This window comes from Oreochromis niloticus, linkage group LG16, assembly GCF_001858045.2.
Source record: "Oreochromis niloticus isolate F11D_XX linkage group LG16, O_niloticus_UMD_NMBU, whole genome shotgun sequence".
NCBI classification, from domain to species: Eukaryota; Metazoa; Chordata; class Actinopteri; order Cichliformes; family Cichlidae; genus Oreochromis; species Oreochromis niloticus.
Window position 1 is genome coordinate 29,774,348 of NC_031987.2, and position 12,523 is coordinate 29,786,870.

The window sequence follows — 12,523 nt, forward strand, 5'->3', positions numbered from 1 at the left end:
CAGTCATTAGAACACACTCACTTATATAGAAGCAACAAAACACTTGGTTTGTTACAATAGCTATTTTCTTAAAAATGTAAATTTCAGACCTTCTAGATCTTCTACACAAGCCAGCTGCAGTCGCACGCACAAATCATGGCATCAGCTCTAACTTCTACCACGTGCGCCTGCTAGTCCACAGCCACCACACACACACGGGAACAGCTGGAGATGAAAGCAGAGTGCGGTGAAGCTCGTCTTTGATCACAGTCTGCTGCTTCGATACACAAACGTACGTACGCACGCGCGCGTGCATGCAGAGCAGCTAATCTAAAACACCCTAACATGTGGTCTGAGGCAAAGAAACACACAGTGGCAGTGGACGAGAGAAATGAAGAGAAAGCTGTGACAGAATTTCAAAGGAAAGGGAGCTCGTTGCGCTGCAGTCCCCATTCGCACCAACGAGAGGAGCCAGTGAGTCGCAGCTTGATGAGATGGCAAGAAAGTTCCTTAAAACCACAGGTGAACACAAACTCAGACTCTCTGTGTCAAAAAGTTGTCCAAAATGCTGTCGCCAAGATTAAAAAAACAAAAAAAACCCCCAAAAACTCAGCTTCCCCTTAAATCTCAGTGTTTGCAGTTTAAATGTCTGCACGTTCAGATGCCTGCCGACATTAAAGAACCCTGACCCCAGCCCAACACCACATCATCAGACATTACTGCTTGTTCTTTAACTGAGGAGGAAAACTGAAGGAGGCCACAGCTCCTTTCCTCCTTTTTTCTTTTACAATAGCCACTCAGGCTAATTATAAAAGATTATAAAAATTATTTGTGACATATTTCTGCAGGTACAACAGGCAAATACTTTTTTTGAGGTACTCTGCTCAACAAATTTATTAGACCACACAAATATTTGAGAAAGAACAAATCAAAAACTTGTTTAAAACTAATAATTATATTGTCAGTTATTTGCCAAATAGCTGAGACTTTTTTTTCTCCAAATTTGAGCCGGTACACTGGACTGAGAAGTGAGAACTACAGGAAGCAACATGAAGGGGGGGACACAGTCCCACAGTTTGGCATGAGAGTTGCTATGCCAACAGCTACAGAGAGTGGTGGAGGCAGCCCAGAACATTGCTGGCAAGAGCCATCCTGCCACTAAGGACACCGTAAGACTCAGAGCATTATCAAGGATCACAGCTAGATTGAGGACAATCTGTTCCGAGATTTCCTTCATCAAAAATAAAAAACCATACCCGATCTCTTATTCAACACCATCGTCTTCATGTCTGGATGGCTTCCACAGCACAGCCGCTGTTTTTCAATATCTCTCTGCAACCTGCGATGCACCTCCTCGATAGCCTCCAGTGTGCTAAAACGGTCACCCTTATATTATTGCACTAAAAGCTCAATGGGGAAAACATTTTGGTTTGAAATAAATATAAAAATGTAAAAATCACAACTTAGAAAAGAAAAACAGTACAGAAAGATACTAACATATCCTGGAATTCCCTTTAGTTTTAGTCTTATTTGTCAGCACAACCAGGATGTGAATGGTTAGCATGTCATGACTGGGATTAAAGGTCCTTCACATGTGTATCAGTAATGGTTATTCTGACAAATATAAAGCCTTGTTGAAACTACAAACTAAAACTGACCCTAACAAAACTAAACTGAAAGAAAACATAAAATTGAAAAAGCTAATGAAAAATACAAAACTATAGCAACGCTGGTCAGACGGAGAGAAGCTGATGTGTGCACTCATGGCTGTGAAAGTTTGAAGGCTGTGGTGAAGTCAGAGCTGACAGTTATATAGTCATAATGGGGTTTCCATGGAGTGATAGAACAAGAGCAACTGTGCTGGAAATGGTTCCTTTACGTGCACTGGAGGTGCCTGCAAGAGGAGATCGCCCAAATTCAAATCAGGTTGGTTTTTCATTTTTAATGGCTCTGTTCCTGGAACTCTGTAATTAAACCTGGTATAGATCAGTAATTCCCAATGATATAACCTTAATTAATTAGTTAATTAATTAATTAGCAATCCTCTTCCGCTTATCCTTTTCAGGACGGGGGGGCTATGACAGCTGTCTTAGCAATGACTCTGAAAACCAATTCTGATACACTCACTTTTTTGTGAGTGCTGCTGGTGTTAAATAAAATGATACAATATGACATATGATGGTAAACAAGTTGTGGACTAATGAACAGAAAAACAACAGACAAAAGACTAAATTCAAAATGTTTTTTTTTTTTAAACACATTTAAAGACCACCTTTAAAGTTAAAGACCAGTAATGACAGGCTTTTCTGGCTTTGAAGAGAAAACGGTCCCTACCCAGGGTTTGTCAGCAGACAGCTCAGCCCAGATGTGTGTCATCTGGCCAATTAGCAGATAAAGCGGGACCTACCCCGGCTGTGATTGCCTCCGTCGTCATGGCTACGAGGTGTATCTCTATGGAGGGGCGAGGCCTGTGGGAGGAGGGAGGGGTCGAGACAGGAAGGCGGGGGCGAGCAGGGCAGCGAGGGTGGAGCTACAAACAGGCGGGTGGGAAGTGGGAAGTGTTCAGAGACGCAGGAGGTGGGGGGTGTGTGTAGTGCAAGGAAGGTAGTTGGAGGAGGTGGTGGTGGTAAGGTGGGCATCAAGGTGAACCAAGTACAGCAAGGCAAAGTTCATTCCACGAAAAACACACCCCGAAAAACAGCAAAAATCACCAGGAGAAAGTGTGGATTAGTTTTCAGGAATCAATGAAGCAGGTATTGATTCAAAAATGCAGGCAGGTCAGATTAAATGAGTGTTTATGTGATTTTTAACATCAAAGGTCATGCAGGAGAAATGAAAGTGCCAAAAAAAGAAAAAAAAGAAACAAGTAAATCAGAAAAAGGTAAAAAAGGTGAAGCAAAGAAATAGAATGAGATGACAAGACACAAAACAAAACAGCACAAAACAAAATAAAGATTAGTGGCATTTCACATTACAAATCACTCTCACATGCTGTTAGCATCATGTTAGCTTCATTAGCGGTTAGCATCATTTCACACTGGTAACAGCAAACAAAAGCTGGATGGTTGCCAACTATAATAAAGCACGGGCAGAAGCTTTCTATCATTCTGCAAATAAAGCTGATGAGCAGGGGCCACAAGCTGCCACAACATGACTGCTGCTGCTTCGCTTTAAGCTAAGGACTAAGTTCAGGGTTTCCAGCGGTGTATCTGATATGCCCGTGTTGGTGTTGTTCAGTATTGTTTGTCCAGGATCAACATTGCAACTGACCAGTCACACTGTTATGATGTCATAGCATTGCAATGTTGGGGAAAAAATGCCTTAGTTTGTATAAGACTCTGCATAAGATTTTGGAACAAATGGTAAGCATTTCAAGTTGTACAAAGTTGTTATTATACAAAATAATAAATATATTACCAAATTAGGTTTGCTGTTAGTCACATTTAGGTATACATGTTGGTTTGAGTGTAAGAGTTTTTCAAAGCATTAGCTGAACGCTCAAACAATGTCAGTTTTAATGTTTATCCTGGACCAACATTATTATGATGATGTTTCCAGCAGTGTATTAAAGCTGACACCCTTTTAGGGCCTTAGAAGAAAAATAATTAAATGCATTTGCTTTTTCACCCACCTGTAGAAAGTTTTGCTTTTAGGGTTTTTAAAGTCATATAAAGCAAAAGAAAAGAAAGACAATTTCCTATACTTGTGTTTAACCAATATGGATTATATCAATTAGAATGTTAAGCTCTAGGCTTAGCTTAAATTAAAAGTACATAAGCTACAAACTGTATGACTAGAGCAGCAGAGCTCATGTCAAAATCAAGTGTTCATCATACACTCAGACTGTGCATTTTTTTTCAGCAACCAGCATAGTAAATGCCATTAAATCATTACAGTGTGGTAACTGAAAGTATACTCTGTTCAGAAAAAAACCCAATTTGTTAACCTGTACATCTGGTACTCCAGTTAACCTGGTCCACTATCTTAGCTGACTCACCCGAACGAGGTTTCAGTCCAAAGGGTGGGCTGGAGAAGGATGGAGGTCCGCTCACTGGAGATCTGTCATTTCGCTACAACAACAGAAATGGAAACAAAAATTAAAGTCAATTCAATGAAAAAATGCTGGATACTCTTGATCCTATCCTTCATGTGCAGTTTTCAACGACACAGACTTATCAATGACTCCACAGAGAGAGATAAAGTACACAGAAACACATTCACTCTTGTGATGAACCTGTGCATACTAACAGGAGCTCAGTGACCTAAAATTGAAGTCAGAACAACACTCCACTCAGTTCCTACCTCCTCTGCCTTCAACCATCACTCACCTCATATGGCGAGCAGACACAAGATACCGCAGACTAGCTTAGTGTCAGCACCAACACTCCAGAGATGTGTAATTCAACAAAATTGAAGAGGTACATATTCTTTTCCAATGACTGTTTTATTTTTATTTAACAAACAATCCTATGTGGATTTTACTTCGTCTTCCATATTTTCACCTCGTAATAACATCTGATCTGAATTTGCATTTCTTATGTGAACAATAGCAGTTTAAAATAAGGGCAGAACACACTGCAATATATATCTTCTTTGATACACTTCCATTTGTTCTAAATACATTGCTGCTTACAGCCCTGTACAAAGAGTGATGGCCATCAAAGCAGAAACCCACTGCACACATAGTGTCACAGATTTGCTATTCTAAACATTAAGTTAGTCAGCTAAACACAAGAAAAAATGTTAACATAATGGAGAAAACAAAGAACAATTAATTGTGACAAAACAGGATAACATTTTAGACAACATCCATAAGTTTTGCAAATGTAAACAGACCTTGCCCAAAACACCCCGTGTAACATAAACTTAATGGTACATTCAATTCAGTGTCTTCCATACAGAAACCTATCATTCCTAATCTAATTTGAGAAAATATGGTATGTTTTTTGTTGTATGTCCACAAACAGAAATATATTCAATTTTTCAATTGAATTCAAGTTTTATTTATTTATTTGTAACCATTGTCAAATTACAACAACGGCTGCCTCAAGGCACTTTATGGTAAAGACCCCACAATAATAGAAAGAAAAAGGAAAGAAAGCGATAGAAACACAAATTCTGGTATTACTGTTTTAAGCATTGGATGTTTTAACCGATGCTTTAACCCAGAAATAAATAAAGGGAGTACAGAAATATTAAAAAATAAAGTTTTGGTGTTAATCCAATAAATAGTAAACATCATAATTTATAGTTCATGAAAATTACAAAAATAACCCTGAAACAGTGTTAATTATAAAACAAACAAAAACACAAAGACCTCTAGTCACACAGCCACTTCAGCAGATGAATGTTGCACACTAATATGGGAGAGAGAATACACCAGCCACTTGATTTTCTACTGTCCACTACAAAGGCTTTCAGTAAACCCACCTTCAGTTTAGCCAGTTAGTAATTTCCCAAGAAAGCCAGTGAGTAATTGGTGAAAGATTGAGACTCGCATGTAGCAACAGAGAAACACGTTCCCTCTCTGTTCACATGTTGATCAGGCTGCTGGATGAAATGCGACACATGTGAAAAGCTCAGAGAGGTGTGATCAGCAGCTAACACAGCAAACAGACACACGACCGTTGGATCACTGCGAAGCACGACCGTGGACAGCTCACTCTGAGGACAGAGACTACATCCAGAGGTCTTGTGCTACGTTTACCTTGATCGACATATGCCACTCATACTCCCGGCACGCAAGCTGGGCTTCAAACCTGGCCTTTTCTAGAATCATCTGTCTCTTCCTCTGGAACTCACAGCCACCTTCATCCATGTGCTGCTACAGGATGCATCAAAGGTTTCAGCTGTAAGTATTTTCTGTTACTAGCATACCTACAGGTTTTACTTATCTAGGACCGCACAACACTTTTCCACCTGCTGAGCTCTACCAGTCGAGGACAGTCATTAATACATTTTTTAGATAACAAAGAGGTGTCTTTGCACACTGGACCACCTAGTGGTAGTGGATAGGACTTGAAATACTATAAGAAAAGGCCAGAAAAAGGTTTCTTCATTTCTAGTCTCTCTCTCTCTCTCTCTCTCTCTCTCTACATATATATATATACATACACATATATATATCTATATATATATATATATATATATCTACATACACATATATATATCTATATATATATATATATATATACATACACATATATATATCTATATATACATACACATATATATATCTATATATATATATATATATATATATATATAAATATATATCTATATATATATATATATATATATATATATTACATATTATACTATAATTATGCCTTCAGTATATTAGGGGGTCTTTAGCCCTCTAAATGATCCTAAATGTTCTGTTTGGATGGCTCAGGGATCATGAAGGAAAAATGAAGGACAGTTTGAACATTATTTGGCTGCAAGTACCAATTCTTTCCTCTAAAATGTTTATACCAAAATAACATTTTCATCTGTTGAAACTTCCTCTGGTGCTTTTGTCAGCAGGCGTTTCCTGAAAGTTCTCATTAATAAAAATCACTGCTACCTGCTGACCCAGAAATCCAACAAAAAACCAAAAACAAAACAAAAAGCTCAAAATCCAAATTTTAGCAGAACTCTTCAGACACAGTGAATGTTGTTATTTTTATTATAAATTACTGGCCAACAAACTGGAGTTTGAACCAACCTGGAAGTCCTTCCTGATAAGAAACTCAGAAACATGTATGCCATGTATGTGTGTTAGAGGGAAAGAGCTCCAAAGTCGCTCATACTGTACCTTTGGTGTTGTGGCGCCGTCATCACTGTCCTGCCCACTAAGGAGAAAAAAAAAGGAAAATAAGGGGAGTGATCTACTTTACCATAAGCCTACATAAAACAGTGTACAGAATCAGAACTACATTTATCTTCAGGAACAACCATATTGGCCCAAATACAAGAAAAAACGTTTATTTTATTTTTTTCAGAATTTAAGTTTAGAAGCATCTTAGGAACAAGATGGCATTGAACTGTCTTCTACAAAGATGCATGATGAATTCTTTGTAATAGCCATTTTTTCAGCCCATTTAGAGCAAAGGACTACAGATGAAAAGTAGCCTTTTTTGCTAATTCTGCCATATTAAGATTAATATGTTCACTAATATACACTGTCCCCTTTAAATGAATGAATTCAATTCAAACTCAAAATTGTGAGACAGTTGGTACTGTTTAATTAGCCCAGTTCAACTTGCAGGACTTTCTGATCATCTCTAGAATATTTACTTTCAAAAGTTGAGGCTATCGATTGAATGATATAAAATGATAGCTGTCACTGACTGTGGGCTGACAGAGAAGATGATACAGAGCTGCATGAATATAACGGGAGTTATCAAGTCTGACATACAGGACACACTGATGGTTTTTTTGTTTTGTTTATACACCACTCTTCATTCAATCATTACTCATTAATAATCTGTTGCTCTCTTCCACAGCATGTCTTGGTCCCATCTCCCTCCCCTCACCCCAAATGGCTCCCCTCCCTGAGCCTGGTTCTGCCGGCGGTTTGCTTCCTGTTTTATATCAAAGCTCTTCCTCATAGGGGGTCATCTGTTGTTTGGGGTTTTCTCTGTTTTACTCGGTATTATCGTAGGGTCTCTACCTTATAAAATAAAGCATCTAGAGGCAGCTGTTGTTGTGATTTGCTGTTATATAAAAAAACCCGAACTGAATTAAATAGAGGTGGAATGCTTTCTGAACTAAAAAAAAAAAGATTTTTAACACAAAAACATTTTTCCCCTCAGTCCATCAGGCCAGAACCTTTTCCACAGTCATAATACATGTAGTCGTAAAACGCAGATACATGGAATCTTACTTGAGTGACTCGTCCACTGTGACCATCTCCACTGGATAGAGCTGGACTCCAGACAAATCTTCCTCTGTGTTCACCCTGACGCACAAACACAACATTAATGCCACAGAGTGCTGGCTTACAAATGAGAAAAACAAACAAAAAACAAAAACATGACTTCAGTCAAGTTTAATTCTCTCAAAGTTTGGCCATCAAGTAAGTTCAGCAGTGGTAACATAGTGCTGCAGATATGAATTATTACTCAGCAAAGGGAAACACAGACAATGGATACTCACTGTGGTGGACACTTAGCTCTAACTAATACTCAGCTGTTGGTGTTTTTTACCTGCTGGGGTCCTGCAGCAGTTCCACAGCCTCTTTTAGCTGGTTGATCATGTCAATGTGGAGCTCTGTGCCCCCTGTGACTTTTGACCTGCAGCCACAAAGATAGAAATGAGAGTCATGTATATGTACAGTGTATTTACACGGGTGATGATGGTGCCATATCATAAAATCACAGCTGGTAAAATCCCTCAGAGGATACTTGTAGATTCTAAATTGTCATCAATCAACAGAAAGAAACACAAGAAAATCACTACTAATTTTGAATGATGCTGCAAAAAAATACTGAATAACATGCGCTAATAAAAGTAGAAGAAAAATATCTAATTATGACATACAATACAATAATCTACCAATAAATGAGGAGAAACTAAACACGAGTCATAAAGTGGAAATCGAAACGACACTATGCTCATGAACTTACGTTTGTTCTGTTGACCAGTGAGAGTCTTCTTCTATCCTGAGGGGCTCGTCGAAGTCTGCTGCCGTCCTACCCTGCAAAGACAAGCGTACGCAAATCAGCAACAGCTGCAGAAATCACATGATCCACAGTCCGGCTCAGCCATTGGCCAAAAATCAGAGACGTTACCACTTTCTCCTCCGTACAATAAGAACACAGAGTCCTTTTTCTTCATCTATTCCTTCCATTCTTTATGCTTTTCTTGTTTCTTACTCTTTTCTAACAGCAACTCTTTATTCTGCAATTTGACGATAGAATACTTTGGTATACAGAGGAGTTCATGGCCAATTCAATGACTACAATGTGCAACTGGAGAATAACATCGACAGAGGTAAAAACTGAGTTTTGATGATGTGAAACCAGTTTGTACTTTAACTTGGAATAAGCTAAAAAAGGTGGATGAACTCAAATATTAAGTAGAGCTGGCTCTCTTCATGACAATTCAAGCAAAACTTTTAAGTCTAAAAGGAATTTTAATTGAGATTAACATAAAGTGACAGTTTATGCTGCAGGCTCCATTTAAACAAACCCCATGAGCCTAAAACGACAGGCAGCGTAACTAATGCTGGAATAAAGAAGCCCAGTGAACATAATAGTTTTACATAACTTCAATCAGAGAGAGGCATTATGCATGAAGTGAACCATTTACTGCATCAATTTTTGACTGAAGCACAACACGAGCTCTTGCCTTGATGTAGTTGATGAAGCGAGTGCTGAGAGAAGAGTCTCTGTTCTGGTCTCTCAGGGCTTCCGTAGGGCTCTCCTCAATCAGTTGCACCGAGTCAGAGTTTGGGTCTGCTGAAATGAAGGAAACATGAACTATCAGTTTTAAGCTGAAGTGTAGGGTGTAGAATTCTGCACCACAGGTTTGATAGAATATGAAAAATATGGGCACAAAAGCACAACTCCCATGAAAGTGAACCCACGAAGGATTATAATTACCTGTATAACCAAAGTTATAAAGGGACTTATAAACGTCACAGCTCCATCAATTTCAGTCAGTCATTCATAATGCAGCACAGTTTTTGTCTATGTGTTTACAGTCATTAAAACAGATTTACATTTTAAAAATATCAAAATTATTATCAATGTGCAAGAAATAAAACGCAGATACAAATACAGTCTGATCACAGCTCACCAGTCAAAACTAGCTAGACACACTAAATATGGAGGAAATAAGGAGAACTGAAGAATCATGAAAAAAATTATGGCAAAAATTTGGCACAAGCCTCAAAGACCCAAACAGCCAATCAACAGCTGAAACATATTTTTGAGTGTCAGCAGGCATACCTCCATCACATACATTGGCACAGAACATGTTCAGTCATATGGTGGGATGTGCAGATGATCTTTGGACCGAGATGCAGTGAAACTGTGTGCATGCACTACAGAAGTATAAATTGAGGAAAAAGAAAGCTACTCTAACCTTGTTCGGGGACAAAGCTGCCAAGCTTTTGAACCACTACTTCAAGTTATGGCTGTCTCTCCTTGCACTTAGACAAGGATTTCAAAATAACTGTCCAAATATCTGCCCGGAGCCGTGCCAAGACAGATGCCGAGTGGCAGAATGTGCAGGAGAAGTGATTGGAGGAAAGCAGGTCAGGTGACTGAGTCACCGCTTAAAACCTTTGAGAATTTTTTCCCTAATTTTTTGTGTTTGTTTAAATTTCATACATTTTCTAAACTTTTCACAAGAAAATTGGCGATAAATAATAAAAACCACAGCAGGAGCTTGCTGCTATGTTAAGAACAACACATTTTTCAAATATATAATATGTAAAACATCTTTGTGACGCTCTTCCAGGATTAAGGATTTGTTTGGAAATATAAATAACCTAGACGGCCCTCTTTTCACTCATCTCAGTTCAGTAAATGTGACCCTCCATCAGCTCTAACCTAATTAAGGCTGATTGAAGTCTATTTAAACTGTGTCTGGGGAGCTGCTGCTGTTCTTTAATAGAGTTCTACAGCCCAGATACTTTTAGACACACAGCTGACAGGTTAGAAAAGCAAAAGCACTAAACCCTCAGTTTGTACTGCTGAACCACATCGCATGGCAGGGCTCGTACGGGATCTTCTGACTTGTAGACGGTGCTGAGCACTGCTTCATGCTGCATGACCAAATCCAGCAGCAGATTAATAATAATATCTGTCTGTTGATTACTTCACTCTTTCCTCTTTTCCTAAAACAGTGACTGAATCACTCAATGTCCTACAGAAAAGATTGACTGATCACAGCACAAATGTGTATTCTGAAATTGGTTATGATTTTTTCTCAACGCAGTCAAGTCCAGATGATGTTTATCCTGCCTGCATGAGTAATAAGAGCGCACGTGCACACACTATTCATTCACATGAATCCGGGCTGTCCATAGAGTTTAACCAGGTGACAACAGATAGCATAATACAGTTTGTCTACCATTGCCACATGCTGCCCACTCTGTGTGTGTGTGTGTGTGTGTGTGTGTGCGCGTGTACCTGTCAGAGAGCTGATGTGTTCACTCGAGTCGTCTTTGCCGATTCCCTCCTCTGTGATGTGACTCATCGGCACATTAAGGCTCAGACTGTCTTCATCTGACGGCTGAAACAACAATGTGACAACCTCAACACAAGAACACAACAACTGATGAGTGTTGAAAGTGTAAAAGTTCTCAGCTGTAGTTTATTACTTTTCTCGTAGTTTTGGGTCAGGAAAAGCATATCAGTTGCAAATTAGAGTTTAAAATTTCAGTTTCACAGACCTGGAGCTAGCTGCTGCCTGGAACAGCTTTCTATCTCAACAATGACCGAAAGTGTGAATTAGTAACAAAGAAAAAATGTGTTCATTCTAAAATGAAAAGGCGAGCTCTGACTCCCACTGATGTGACGTGACGTCAGTTTACAAAATTCCTCTGCACTGCACAGATAAAGACTACGAGAGACAGAAAAACATTCAGCTTATTAGTTCAAATGAAGAAAACGACTTCAATTGAACGTTAAGTTGCCCCTAATTACAAGATGAGGCCAAAGTGCCTCCGCTCTAACAGTATTTCATTTCAAGACCAAATCCAGAAGATACTCAATTCTTAATAATAAATTTTCACGTCAGAGAATCTCAAATTCAAAGTCAAATATTCAAATTCTCAGTTATTTGTCATTTATTTCAACTTTGTAATAATTCATCTTAAATAATGCTCTTTAACAATTTACTGTTAAATGTAACTATTCATTTTTTGCCATTTTTCACAATCACTTGCTCACAAGTCCACAGAAGAAATAACAATTTGCAGAAAAAGTGAGTGACGTCTAAAAGAGTCCGTCTTCTAATATAACTGCACTCGCTCAGATACACAGACTTACAGAGGAAAAAAAGATGAGCTGGTGTGATTAGAAAATGAGGATTAAAGGAGTAAAGATGATAAATATGAGTGTATTAAGTCTGTAACGAACATTTGTGCATGAACACACACACACACACACACACACACACACACACACACACACACACCTCAGTAGCAGACAGTCTCTTGTCTCCGTTGTCGCTGCCGACTCCTGAGTCACTGTCCTGCTTCTTCTGCTGCTCCATGTCTTCCACACTGCAGACACAAGACACAGGTCACACACCTGACACACACACAGGAGGCAGGTGTGTGTGTGTGTATGCACAGGCGAGATAAGAGCAAGAGAGCCACAATGACACAGAGAGGGAGATAGAGAGAGAATGCTCCCCCTCCCCTCTCTGTTTCTCATGCTGCGTTCACACTGCTGTGTAAACTCTGATTGGCTGCTTCGATTTAACCTTTAACTGCTGTCATGAAAGTTTCAGGGCATCTACAGGTGTAAGCCGGTTAAGTTAAAACTTTTTTTAACGTCACTGCGATCGACATTTAAAAATGAAACCTACAACTGAAATACACATA

The 12,523-nt window shown here is 39.0% G+C and overlaps 1 protein-coding gene across 9 annotated transcripts in view; it reads right to left on the minus strand.

Annotated features, from left to right (window-relative positions):
* lrch1 (leucine-rich repeats and calponin homology (CH) domain containing 1) overlaps window positions 1–12,523 on the minus strand; it is a 96,351-nt gene that overhangs the window by 24,504 nt on the left and 59,324 nt on the right. For 3 of the 9 annotated variants that reach the window (XM_019353092.2, XM_019353089.2, XM_025903611.1), the window contains exons 7-16: window positions 12,112–12,199; window positions 11,103–11,205; window positions 9,313–9,422; window positions 8,589–8,659; window positions 8,169–8,255; window positions 7,847–7,921; window positions 6,776–6,812; window positions 5,687–5,803; window positions 3,977–4,049; window positions 2,387–2,509 (exon numbers count right to left, since the gene is read on the minus strand). In XM_019353092.2, coding sequence (XP_019208637.1) covers window positions 2,387–2,509; window positions 3,977–4,049; window positions 5,687–5,803; window positions 6,776–6,812; window positions 7,847–7,921; window positions 8,169–8,255; window positions 8,589–8,659; window positions 9,313–9,422; window positions 11,103–11,205; window positions 12,112–12,199 — 884 coding nt within the window. The remainder of the gene's footprint in view (window positions 1–2,386; window positions 2,510–3,976; window positions 4,050–5,686; window positions 5,804–6,775; window positions 6,813–7,846; window positions 7,922–8,168; window positions 8,256–8,588; window positions 8,660–9,312; window positions 9,423–11,102; window positions 11,206–12,111; window positions 12,200–12,523) is intronic. The other 6 variants (XM_003449547.5, XM_005475270.4, XM_019353090.2 and 3 more) reach the window with 5 other exon arrangements.